The 13,879-nt window shown below is 42.0% G+C and overlaps 1 protein-coding gene across 1 annotated transcript in view; it reads right to left on the reverse strand.

The window, feature by feature from the left end:
• Positions 1 to 9,689, reverse strand: part of enpp6 (ectonucleotide pyrophosphatase/phosphodiesterase 6) — a 28,663-nt gene extending 18,974 nt beyond the window's left edge. The window contains exons 1-3 of the mRNA XM_015962201.3: positions 9,335 to 9,689; positions 4,059 to 4,238; positions 879 to 990 (exon numbers count right to left, since the gene is read on the reverse strand). Of these exons, the coding sequence (XP_015817687.3) occupies positions 879 to 990; positions 4,059 to 4,238; positions 9,335 to 9,572 (530 nt within the window). The 5' untranslated portion in view covers positions 9,573 to 9,689. The remainder of the gene's footprint in view (positions 1 to 878; positions 991 to 4,058; positions 4,239 to 9,334) is intronic.
• Between the last annotated feature and the right edge of the window lie 4,190 nt (positions 9,690 to 13,879).

The following is a 13,879-nucleotide window of genomic DNA, read 5'->3' on the forward strand; positions in this document are numbered from 1 at the left end:
TTGCACAACCTTTCTGATCAAATATAGATTTTTATAATATTATATATTTGAGGATCTGCATCAGTGTCATCTTCCTCCCCTTCATCATCATCACCGATAGCAGGATTGGCTGGCACAGTAACTGTCCTCCTCTGTTTTCCAGAGAAATCTTAGTTTAAAACTGCAAAATATATTCAATATTATAGTTGTTATTATTACTTTTACTATGACTATTAATATTATGTCTAAAAAACAACAGATTTTTCCTAAAAATATACATCATTTATTTTCCTTGTTCAGGGCGTATGTTCAAATATGGCAGATTTAAGTTTCATGCCACTATTCCACCAACTTCCTTGAGTTTAATATTTACAACACATGTATCCTTATTTAGCACAAATAGCCAACCTTGTGATATGAGAGTTTCATAAACCAAGAATAGTTAGTTTTAGAGATCTGACCATAAATATGTGAGGACACCAAGCAGTTTTCTGGCTCTGCAGACACACCAATATTTGGCACATTATAGCCCTGCGCTGATTGGTCAAATGGCGCCATGGTGCAAACTGTGACTAGCTTGATCTTTGATGATTGGTTGGGTGAAATCCCGTAATCCTAAGAATTTGCGAAAGGGGAAACCAACATCATTTATGATGTGAGTGGAAGTGTCTAAACATAGACGTTGGCCCTATAAAGGGCTAATTTGTTTGAAAATGGCCTGCAGTAACCACATTTGACCACAGGATGCCATTCTTACATAATGCACCTTTTAACCATCTCACAGTTTCTCAATGAGGTGGTAAAATGCCTTGTGTACAGTGATTCTTACTATTATTTCTTTGGTATTTTGAAGTTCTTAATGTAAAGTTAGAATGTCAATCATTACAGACATCTCTTACCTCAGGACATTAAGAGAATCATTAAAGGACTGTATGAGATCTTCCTCTGATGGGTTGTATACATATTCCTTACAGATCGTTGGTCGAACACCCAGAATTTCCACCTCACAGCCTGAAAATGTACACATACAATGACAGGTAGATTTCATGATCTGAATGTAGGGTATGCTTGGTGGTGAATCCTGCAGTACAGCAGATTTAGATTCTTGAAAATGTGATCTGATGGCTCAACTTTAAAGGTGTGGAACACTGAAAACTCATTTAAATTTGTTAAAAATGATTATTTCTGAGTTTTTCATGCAGAATAAACATGATAATAGTCTCCTACACCTATCTCCTGCATTAGCTTCAGATTAAAAAAAATACACGGTGAAACTCTAGGATTTGAAAGGCCTGACAGATCTACGTCACACTGTCACTTAACATTCATGGACTCACCCACTTTAACCCTTGACGGGAAAGCTGTTGTTGCCCGGACTAGTATAAGCTAACCGTTAGCATTAGCAACTTCACCACACAGCAGAAGCTCCTCCTGGCTTGTGTTATTTGTGGAAATAATAAATCCATGTCGCAAGTCAGTGGTAGAGTTACATTGCTGTTGTCCAATCTGAGGCGAGATGAAATTATCAGGAAATAAGACTCCAAAACCTGCCGTTTGAAGCTCAGCTGTAATGTGGGTCACTAGTATGGCCATTTCTCAATACCCAAGGATGCTAGTATGTTCTTGTGTTCTTGGCAAGGACACCAGAAAGTCCGTTCTACTGAGTATGGGAGAACGAGGACGGCATTTGGAACAGATGCGTACTTTATTGTGTCAAGGCAACAAGCGCTGCTTGGTACTACGGTTAAAAAACGACCTGACATAAAAATAAAAGTCTAGTTCATTTCCCAGACAACAAAATAACAATGAATACATATTATTTTTATAATATTTAGTCCACTTTTATCAAAATAGAAAAATGCCAGCCTTTCCTGATGTTAAAAAAGAAGAAGGTTTCTTTTGCTTCAAAACAGAGCTATTGAAGGCAAGGCTGCTTTTATTTTGATAGTGGGTTAGCTAATTAGTATTTTGAGGGATCATGAAGAGTCTGAAAGAAAAAAAAATCACATACACAGAGCCAATTTTACTGATAACACACATTTAATTTACAACAACAGACAACTTTATATTTATTTATTTGTATTTCTGAAATAAAACACTACAGCTCCGAGCTTTCTCTTCTGCAGTTTGGAGTATAACGATTAGCGGCACAATGCATTATGGAATATTTAGCTGTCCCAAGTCCACATCAGTGCATCCTCGATACAAAGGGCGGAGCAAGAACACATCCCGGGACTGAGCGAACTTGTCATGATATATACTTAAGATTACAACAGTCCTTGGGTCATCACTGACGAGGTTTCACAAGGCCACGAGTACACAAGTTCAGATAGATATGCATATTGAGAAACGGCCTAGCTGTTTCTGGAAATAGTGCACCGGTATATTTTTTTCCTCCAAGAATGATTTACAAGGCATTCATTCCTACTAGAGATCAATGCAAATGTATTGATTAAATCAGTGAATCACTCCTTTAACTTTAGAAATGTGTTTGAATTAGAGTTTGGGTTAAAATTGCTCCCACATTTTCCTTCCAATATCTTTCAACAAATTCAGTGAATAATTAAAACGCTCTTTTGGGAAAACGATCGCTCAAAGAGCAGCTGCCTGGTCTGGTAAGTCAAAGTATTTAGTTAAAGGACGCACTAGGTGCATGGTGGTGGTGTGCTCTGTTTGATCCGTTTGAATTCAACGCAACCCAAAATGGTTAGGAGTAACAGGGACAGCTCTAAGCAACATGTTGGCTCATCTACAGGGACCTCACTCAAGTATGCTAACTGACAACACAAGAGATGGAGTCTGGTAAGAAATATCAAGCACTGTTGAGAAAAGTTGGATGGAAAAAGTCATAGCTATGAACTAAGAGGTTTTGTCTGCATTATCAAATCAGGGGCCATGATTCTCAGCCACCTCCTGGTCAGAGGAGAGGTCCTACCTTCTGCATCTCGCCTTGATCACGAATGAGAGAACAAATCTGTCTGTTGTGGTGAAGATGGACTGATGTTTTTAATCTCCCTTTCTGATTATCTTAAGGATGCCAACTGTTTACCGTAATGGCTCTAAAGATTTGATTTAATATTTATTTGACAGGGATAATCTTAAGAGATATTCCTGCCATGTATGGTTATGGGAAGTCCACTCTAGTCTGCTCAAATTTATGTTTGGACCACTCCGATCATAAATTCGGACTTTCAAATGTGTTGGAATGTCTTGATCTGATTTTGGAGGGCAAACAAGTGTGCTGCCTGTTGAATCAGAATCAGAAAGTAAGGTGACGGGAGTGTGCTACAACACTCCAGGTTCGTTTACTCCAAATTAGAGCACGGATTATTTTTAAATCCCTGTCACACTCAGTTTATGACCATTACCACCCGCTTCCACTGTCTGTCCCCTTTGATCTTGACTGACACATGGACCACTGCAGATGTTAACTCGTTCACTGCCATTGACCACAAAAGTCGTCGTTGGCTAAATTCGTCATTTGCCTTTTTGACTGTGTGGGTGTCCATGAGAACAAACATCCCAGCTGATCTTCATCCGCGTACATCACACATCACGTGATCAGGAAGCTGAAAATCCATGCGTTAGGAGATCGTTTTGGGCCGCTGCTGTAAAAAAGTGAGGCGCGAACCGTATAGGCTTCTGCCGATCACAATTCGACAACGGATTATAAAAGAACGGATAACGCTCGAAAAGCGTGGATTCTTCCTGATGTAAGAGGTGAGTCTACTCTTTGTTTTGGTAGTTTTGGCGTTGACATCATAATAGAGCTCAACGTTCTGTGACTCTTAAAAAATCAGTAAAAACGCAGAAAAATGCAAAGGGCTTTCCTGATCTGGAAACGGCTGGCAGTGAATGAGTTAAAGGATTTAGATAATAGCAAACTAGGGGGAAAAAAACCATAAGTTAAAGGAGCAGTGAAGATTTGGCAATTTAAAACAATAATTTGAAACCTAAAATAAAATCTATAAACCCCGTGTGGGTTTCGACTGTGTCCTTGGAAATGAGTTTGCATACACAAATACATACGTGGTATAAGGAATGCATGGGTTATTAAATTCATTGCTTTAGGCACTCACCTGGCCAGTAGTACATGAAAACATTCCTTCCCAGCTTCTGCAGGGTGACCCAAAGTGGCTCAGATCCCTCCCACCACAGAGGTAATCGACTGTCAGGATTGGTCCCAATCAGAAATTCCTTCTCTGAGACTTCATCCCACATGTAGTTTCCAGTCATTTGATGGATGTCACAGTGACGGCCTGAAAATTTTGGAATAAAGCAAGCAAAACCAAAATGGCCGTTTTTAATTGAAACTGCTTCGAGTTGACACCGATAACTATGTAAAACAGTCACTAACAAATGCAACAATACCACTTTTTTCCAAACCGATACTTGGATGCGAGTACTCGCCGATACAGATGACCAATATTTCTACCACACACAAAAAAAAGCTATGAATTGGAATACGGGTTTTATTTTCTTCTATGCTTTCAACAGGAAAAGACTGTGAGGTAGATACAAGTAAAGTATATGAATAAAATAGAAATGATCACAAAACTAAAATATTAAGTGAACAGTATCGGTATGTGTGCATCCCTAACTACAAGTATAAAATAACTACATTAATTCTACACAAATAAAAACACTGGTGTTTAAACAGTTTTAAAACAAGATTTAGGAATATGGATCCATTTGAGTGATTTCTCATAAATTATGTTATTGAAGGTTTTTACAGCCTTCCTTGCTTTGAGGAATTTTGTCCATGTGCCAGTTTTCATACGCTTCATTTAATGTTTAGCTGAAGCTCTGCTTATCTGAGCAGTAACTAGCTTGAATCATCTTCCACCAGAACTTTCTACTTGTTAAAGTGAACTCGTGTTTTCCCACAAACTGACATTCTGTCCAAATATTGTTCAGAACGTTCTACAGAAAAATTCCTTTGTAGTTTTGTTCTTCTCTATCCTCCTGGGCCCCTGCTTTGGTGATTTGGATCAAGGATGAATTATTACATTTTAAATAAGATGCATTAAATTGCCAAAGTACGGACTAGACACGTCTACAGCACTAGTAGACACCCGTTTATACAGTACATCAGCAAAACAGTTTATTTTGGGGGTAAATTGCTCTTTAAGTAAATAATCAAAGAAATTTCCAAAAGATAAGAAACTTTTCTATTTTTCAATAGTTCTTTCAGTTGCAGCTGAGAATAACAAAGTATTGATGTTACAGTTTCATAAAAAGTAAATACTGTAATAGATTATTACATTTTAATTTGATTTAATAGATTTTTAAGTAATCTGAGAATATTTTGTCTGAGAATTTATTTCAAGTAAAGTTTAGCACCTATGGGTCCACCACAGTGGAGGACAAAAGCATGTAAACAGTGAGTGACACGAGTAATAAACATCAGGAAAAGTAGCACCTTTTTTGCGATCTTCAGCATGCCTTCAACCCCAGTTCAGTTTTTACAGAAGGACAGAACAGTGAATTACGGGAGTACTGAACAGAGAGGAAAAGTAGCAACGGAATTTGTTTTCTAGCCAGTTATATCTGGTTTCTAATAGTTCAAGCCCAGTTAATTTGTGGGAAGATTTTGACACGCCGAGGTGGGGCTCATAGAATGGACATGTTAATGTTAATGCGGTATTTACAAAAGTGCAGGTGGGGTCACCGCGTTCAGATGCTACTCACACACCGGGATGAGACCTGGGGTGTTTCTCAATGCCAAGAAACCTTGCGTTGATGTCTTGGTCCTGCCCCGGTTGCCTAGGAGATACGTCATTAGGAACCAACAAGGCATGTTCCAATGTTAGCCTTTTAGCTAGCTGAGCAAGGATACACGGGAGGTCTCTTGTAGCCTAGCCCTGGTCAAAATTTTCCCAGCAACCAGTGCTGTATTTTCAAAAGAATGGCAAACCAGAAGCCAACAGCTACTTCGGGGACAAATGTCAAGTTTAAATCCTTGCAAGGCGATGTCTTGGGAGGCCAGGGGCCTTACTTGCGATGTCATGATTCACCCCGGCCTCCCTGACTGTGTCGCTCCTTCCGTAATTAGCCTTATTGTTCTCACCTGCCCCTCGTTAACCTGCCCATGTGTTCCCTGATTGTTCTGTGTAGTCATACCTCCCTCTTTGTTTCTGTCGTTGTCGGATCATTGCGTTGTCTTCGTGTGTTCGTGCTTGTGCTGCTACCATTAAACCCATTTTTATTTTTTCATCCGTGCCTGCTCTTCTGCCTCCTGAACCCTCCACCACATATGGTCTGCCATCTCCACCCTCACCTCATGACAGAATGATCCGACAACGACAGGACCTGTGGTGAGCTAACACATGTTTCTGGAGGATTATTTTTTCTCCTTTTCAGCAGAGGGAGATTTCGGCCTGGAGTTTTTTGTTTTTTTCGGCGCATCCTACCTGTCTCGGGGTGGTCGAGCCCTCTGGGAGATCCTGGGGCATCCTATTTGTCTTCGGGGTGGTCAGGGTCATTCTCCTCCTGCTGTTTTCACCCCGTCCTGTTTTTCATGGAAGCTGCTGTTTTCTGGAGTTTTTCATGGAGGTAAAACCCCCTGCGCACGCCAGCGTTCTTCGGAGTGGCAGGGCTGGTCTTCCGCTCCATGTCAGCTTCCCTTCACCTGAGCCTGCCTGTGGATCCAGTCGAGTCACCTGCTCAGGACTGTTTGCCGAGTACCTGCTACCGCTCCTGGTTTCCTCGCGTCGCTCCTGCTGTTCTTCCGCTTCCTGGTTCACGCCTGCGGGGTCTGTGCCTGCAGGGTCTGTGCCTGCAGGTCCTTCATACTGCGGTCTCTACTGGGTCCTATGCCTGCTGCTGCAGTTCCTGCTGGTTCCCACGCCTGTTGCTGCAGTTACTACAGGGTCCCGTCCCGGCTGCTGCAGTTTGTCCTCCTGTCCAGTCAAGTGTTCCTGTCCAGTCAAGTCAAGTGTTCCTGTCCAGTCAGGTCAAGTGTTCCTGTCCAGTCAAGTGTTCCTGGTCTCAAGTCAAGTCAAGTGTTCCTGGTCTCAAGTCAAGTCAAGTGTTCCTGGTCTCAAGTCAAGTGTTCATGTTCCTGGTCTCAAGTCGAGTCAAGTGTTCGTGTTCCTGGTCTCGAGTCAAGTGTTCGTGTTCCTGGTCTCGAGTCAAGTGTTCGTGTTCCTGGTCTCAAGTCAAGTGTTCGTGTTCCTGGTCTCAAGTCAAGTCAAATGTTCGTGTTCCTGGTGTCAAGTCAAGTCAAGTGTTCGTGTTCCTGGTGTTAAGTCAAGTCAAGTGTTCGTGTTCCTGGTCTCAAGTCAAGTGTTCCTGTCAAGTCAAGTCAAGTGTTCCTGTCAAGTCAAGTGTTCCTGTCAAGTCAAGTGTTCCTGTCCAGTCAAGTGTTCCTGGTTTCAAGTCAAGTCAAGTGTTCCTGGTCTCAAGTCAAGTCAAGTGTTCCTGGTCTCAAGTCAAGTGTTCATGTTCCTGGTCTCAAGTCGAGTCAAGTGTTCGTGTTCCTGGTCTCGAGTCAAGTGTTCGTGTTCCTGGTCTCAAGTCAAGTGTTCGTGTTCCTGGTCTCAAGTCAAGTCAAATGTTTGTGTTCCTGGTGTCAAGTCAAGTCAAGTGTTCGTGTTCCTGGTGTTAAGTCAAGTCAAGTGTTCGTGTTCCAGGTCTCAAGTCAAGTCAAGTGTTCCTGTCAAGTCAAGTCAAGTGTTCCTGGTGTCAAGTCAAGTGTTCCTGGTCTCAAGTCAAGTCAAGTCAAGTGTTCCTGGTGTCAAGTCAAGTGTTCCTGATGTCAAGTCAAGTCAAGTGTTCCTGGTGTCAAGTCAAGTGTTCCTATTCCAGGTCAAGTGTTCGTGCATCGAGTGTTCCTGTGTTTGAGTCAGGAGTTCGTGTTCGTGTGTCCGAGTCTCCTTGTCCAAGCTCAAGAGACCCTCGTCAGTCAGAGTTGTGCCGCCTAACCGAGAGGCCCCTGCTCTGCAACCCCAGTCTGAGCTCAAGGAGACTTTGTAAGTCAGAGTTGTGCCGTCTAACCGAGAGGCCCCTGCTCTGCAGCCCCGGACTGAGTTGCATGTTTTCAGTTTTCGAGTGTCCTGTCGAGTTCCGGTGTCCCGTGCCTGCTGCTGTCGAGGTCCAGCGTAATGCTGTCGAGTTCTGGTGTCCCGCACCCACTGCTGTTGAATTCCAGAGACCAAGTTCCCATGTCCAGTCTTCCAGTTTCCAGAGTCATGTGTTCCAGAGTCATGTGTTCCAGAGTCATGTGTTCCCGAGTCCTGTGTTCCCGAGTCTGGTGTTCCCGAGTTCCAGTGTTTTCAGGGTCTCCTGTGTGTGGCTTTGTAGGCGTCTGGTATCCGCCCCTTAAGGGGGGGTACTGTCATGATTCGCCCCGGCCTCCCTAACTGTGTCGCTCCTTCCGTAATTGGCCTTATTGTTCTCACCTGCCCCTCGTTAACCTGCCCATGTGTTCCCTGATTGTTCTGTGTATTTATACCTCCCTCTTTGTTCCTATCGTTGTCGGATCATTGCGTTGTCTTCGTGTGTTCGTGCTTGTGCTGCTACCATTAAACCCATTTTTATTTTTTCATCCGTGCCTGCTCTTCTGCCTCCTGAACCCTCCACCACACATGGTCTGCCATCTCCACCCTCACCTCATGACATGCGAGGCCTTGACATACTACATGTATGCTCATTAACACTTGTATTGATGCGATTTGTTTCTGTCCAATCCAGGGGCGCCTCCAGAAAATTTTGATAGGGGTGGCCAGATGGGGCAAAATACATTTTTGGGGTGGCACACCAAACTGGTCCTTGTGGTAACTCTGGGAGAGTTTAGTTTGTGGCGATGTATTGCACTGCTCCTTTATTCGTTTTTATATTTTTTTAAAACACAGTATGTATCCAAAAGATTTAACTTAAATTTTACAAACAAACATTTCAGAAAAAAACATTTCAGTGACTAAAAAGATTATTTCAAAATTTATTTAAAAAAAAAATCTTTTTTTGTTTAATTTTCCCGTTGCTGTGTTCACAAAAACTATGGCGATAAAAACATATTTAAAATGGTGAGCAGCAGAAACATATGAACTTTTTTATTTATTCTGATTTTTTCTTTATTCGTTAATTGTATTGTTTTTATTTTTGTTTTACAATTATGTCTTGAATGCATAAGATCAATTTATGGTTAGAGTAAACATTAATATGCTTTATTAACACGGCTTTTCCTGGGGGGTGGGACAGCAATTTTCTAGGAGTGGCCATCGCCACCCCTAGGGGGCGCCGCCATTAACTCTATTTCTCCTAACTGAGGCTGTTCAAATATACATCTGCACAAGTTCTTTTAGGAAGTGAAAAGGTCCCAGCAGAACATCTCATTCCCAGGCGGAAGTCCTACCTGTCATCAAAGAGTAGTAGTTGGGGTAGGACAGACTCGGGAAATCCGGGGTTACATAATCCACTTTAACCCCCCTCTCCACCAACTCTCGGAATCCCGGTAATCCGGTCAAATCGCTGATGTAGTCATACCGGAACCCGTCGACCAGGAAGACCAGGAGCGGAGCACCTTGTAGGAGCTGATGTCGGTGAGGGACCAGCAGCAGCAGCAGCAGCAGATGGAGGGAGCTGGCGGACATGATGAGACCCACCTCGGTACTGCTGACACACGCAAGAGAACGACTAACGGACTCGGTGGGAGGGGTGTGGGGCCGAGCCACGGAGCGTGGAGGGAGCCGGCTGGGACATAAAAGGAAAGTTCCGGAAGTCTGTTCTTTTTTTTTTTAAATTTTTTAACAAGTTTTATTCAACCAATGAAGTTTACAGGCTTACATAAGAATCAATATTTACAGTTGAATTCTGAGCATGACAAAACAAAAACAAAAAAAAAGCAGGTGTACAAACAGAAACAATAACATTAACCTAGCTCAATATCAACCTGCAGAAATCATAACCAAAAAAAAATTATATATTACATCAAACAGCATTAGGGGTAAAGGAAACATTCACCAAATTGTTATAGAGCCAAATGGCTTTCTTGGAACTACATAATTTAAGAGAATCCATAAAGTATGCAAGTTCTTTCAAAAAAACAATAAAGATCGGTTTGACATTGCCAAATTTACATTTGTGTATAAAGAATTTAGCGAAAATAATCAAATTATTGACAGTGAATTGCTGCATTTTATTTTCCAAAATAATACCATACTTGATGTCAGAAAAAGATAAGGAGCGTATAATGAAATTGTTATTGTGTTACCACGAGTGAAAACTATCCCAGAAACATTTGGTAAAGATGCATGTGAAGAATAAATGTATCTCAGATTCTATATTAGAAGTGCAAAAGGCACAGTCGTTCTCTCCAATATTAAATTTAGACTGCAAGAAATCTTTGCAAGGATAAATACTGTTTATAGTTTTAAAACGAACTTCCTTGGCTTTAGGAGGGATTGGGAATTTGAGATAGTTGCATCTAATGTTTTTAACAACAGAATTACTAAATTGACGTACTAATTCCTGTCTTCTAAGAGGTAAGGGAAAGAGGGCGTCAGTGAGCCAACATCTAAGGATTTTATTATTGCAGTTCCTGTCCACAAAAGAACAGTTCTTAATTGTTAAAGGAGGCATTATTGGAATAAGGCGAGAGTACAACAAAGTGCCTTTCCGGAAGTCTGTTCTTCCAATTCAGGAAACCGGTCCATTAACCTGTCACATGCTCATAAACTTAAAAATAACTCACCTCACGGGTATGAATAAGTTAGAATAGCCTAGAGGAATTTTATGTTGTTGACAATCCTTTTTTGTTTTTTAGATGAAGTAAAAGACAAAAGATATCCACTCTCCTTGATCGCTGAACTGAAATAATGCTCTAGCAGTCGACCAGGGGTGGATCTATGGAGCGATGGGGAGGCAACAACCCCTCATACCAAGTTGGAATGTGTTCTTGGAAAAAGAGGATTTCCTGTCTCGTAAGTAGAAGGTTGTGGGATCGAGTCTCATTCAGTCTGCCGCAGCCTTGCCCTTGGGCGTAGGGGCGCCTCCAGACCATTTTGATAGGGGTGGCCAGACAGGGACAAAACATTTTTTGGGGTGGCATACCAAATTGGTCCTTGTGGTAACTCTGGGAGAGTTTAGCCTGTGGCGATGTACTGCATTGCTCCTTTATTCATTTTTATCTAAAAGAAAACAGTTCGTATCCAAAACATTTAACTTAAATGTTACAAACATAAACATTTCAGAAAAATACATTTGTTATTTAAAATGTTATTTCAAATTTTATTTTAAAATGTATTTTTTTTAGTTTAATTCACTGTTGTGCTCCAGCAGTCTATTGTCCAGGTGGACACTGAGGTATTTAAATGCTTCGACCACCTCCACTTCATCTCCCATGATGAAAATAGAGCTTGTCCCATTCCTGTTTCTTCTAAAATCTACAATAATCAACTTTGTTTTGTCCACACTGAAGATTAGGGGATTGTTCCCACACCAAGTCACAAAGCAGTCCACCGGCTCTAGGTACTCAGTTTCTTGGCCATCTCTGATACACCCGACGTGTCTGAAGATTTCTGCAGATGACAGGTCTTTGACTTGTTGGAAGTCTGAAGTGTACAGAGAGAAAAGGAATGGTGAGATTACCTTCCCCCGTGTTGCTGACCACCTCCTCGAACACACTACCCTTCAGTCTGTTTGTCAGGTAGTCATTAATCCAGGTGACTGCTGAAGCATCCACTTGTGTCTTCTGGAGTTTTGACAACAAATCATGCTGAATCGTGGTAAATGCACAGGCTAACCCAAAGAACATGGTCCTCACATAGCTGCCTGTTTTTCCAGATGACAGGATTTGTTGAAGCAGGTGTATGATGGCATCTTCAACTCCAACTCCACAGCAAACCTCTGGAGGTTTCTTTCTGTTAAAAGGGAGTTTTCCTTTCCACTGTCGCTACATGCTTGTTTAGCATGAGAATTGCTGTAAACTCCAATGCAATCTGCTGGGTTCCTTATATAGGAAACTTTTATGTAACTGGCAACTAAGAACTGAACTCAAGTGGAATGCCTTACTTTGTGGAGTGCCTTGAAACAACATTAGTCGTGATTTGGTGTTAAATATATGAACTGAATTGAAGAGGTCCTGATATGTTCTTGTTTGCTTCTTCAGGTGGATCAACAGGACCTTCATGATGTGTAAAACCAGGGAAACAGATCTGGCATTTGTAGCATTTGAAGAGCTACTGAAGTAAATAAGAAAAAGAAGCACCGGTGGCTAGTTGTAACTCCTGTTGTGCCCATATCTCGTGAACTGAATCCACTCATTTTTTAAAGTGAGCGTGCTCATTCAGGCGTTTGTGAACTGTGCTCTCTCGCAGTTTTGTGGAGCTAAACCCGTGGCTAAAACATCCTGTTAACCATAGACATTGAAATGAGACCGCCATAGGCAGCCCTTATGGAGCGTTCGCTTTACTTTGGAAAAAATACGACTATAACATAGATTTTAGATTCAGTGCATCACGTAAAAGAGCTACCATCGTAGTCACGATGAGCTGCTATATTAAATGCTTAAGTCAGAGTACAAACAATTATCCGAATTTCCGAGTGCGAGACCTGACTCCGGGGACGCTCCAGTTCATTTTTCCTACTCAAGTTGCAAATTTTGAGTATAAAGTACAAATGGTATGCACCAATAATACGAGGGCAGAAAAAACTGGAAACATTAGTCACAGAGTTGCACCTGTATTTTTTATTTTAATGATTTGTTTCATCTTATTAAGCGCTGATTATTGATTTGATGACTCAGGTACTTTAAATTTTAATTTTCTGTGGGCAAACAAGACTTATTTGATTGTTTTTGCACTTTGAGGCATATTTTTTGTTTCCTCTCTCAGCCTGGCTCCTACCTCAGATTGTTTGATAACTCAAACAGCAGTTTTCTCTTGATGATGTTGGGAATATACCGTAGGGGTAAAAGCTGCAGCTGGGTGTGAGTGTGGACCGAACAGGTGGCAACAGTTGGAAAATGCCAGTATTCTGAGGGTAAAAGCTCACCATTAACAACATAATGAAAAAATAAAATGAACTATAACTTTTGGAACTGTGTCACAATGTTTCTGGACCGCAAAAAGTGATGGCAGACAGAAAAAAAGGAACTTGAGGCATTAATGAGGAGGAAAGGGGTAAGTGCTGCGGGTGCCTTCATCACTCGTCTTAAAACAGACGTCTATTTCCCCAGCTCAGGGATTCCCAAAGTGTGGTGCGCGAGCTGCCGCTAGGGGGTGCGCGAGGTGAAAAGTGTAATGGCTGCGGAGCTCAGAGAAGTCTGTCATGTGTCACCATTAGCGTAGAAACTCATTTGTGGGTGGGTCAAAGAAAAAGTAAGTGGGCACAATAAATGTAATTTAAAACAAGTATATTTTTGCGCGCGCGCGTGTCCTCCGCATGTGCCATAGCTTCATAACAATGCGCCGAGCTTCAGCGCTCTGACCTGCGCACGCCGATATGTTCCGTATTTGATCATTTTTAACGGTGTTGGAGGAATCTGAAGGTGGTGAGTCATTCTGGCAGATTGTAATTAACACCTGTCTCATGCAGGTGTTCTGACATTGTAAACCTCACACACAGAACATTGTGGATGTAACAAAATAACAAGAAATGATTCCCATTCAGGCTATTAACAGCGCGCTGAAGATCTGAAGTTTAGAGTGCGTCTGTCAGAGGTCAGACGCGTTCCAGCGGAACCGGCTCACGGGTGCACAAGTGAGCACATCTGGGCTGGGCAGAAGTTAACATTGGTTTAAATAGCGCGAGACGCGGTGACTTGAGCGGCTGTGCCGCGCGCGTGCGCGCACGCACACACACAGATTCAATAAGCGCACACGCTGCTTTAACTCCGGCGCGTCGTCAGACTGAAGGCAGAAATGAACGCTGCCTCCACCGTGATAAAATTTTTTAAGAG

The sequence above is a fragment of the Nothobranchius furzeri genome, chromosome 1, assembly GCF_043380555.1.
Source record: "Nothobranchius furzeri strain GRZ-AD chromosome 1, NfurGRZ-RIMD1, whole genome shotgun sequence".
Classification (NCBI taxonomy): Eukaryota; Metazoa; Chordata; class Actinopteri; order Cyprinodontiformes; family Nothobranchiidae; genus Nothobranchius; species Nothobranchius furzeri.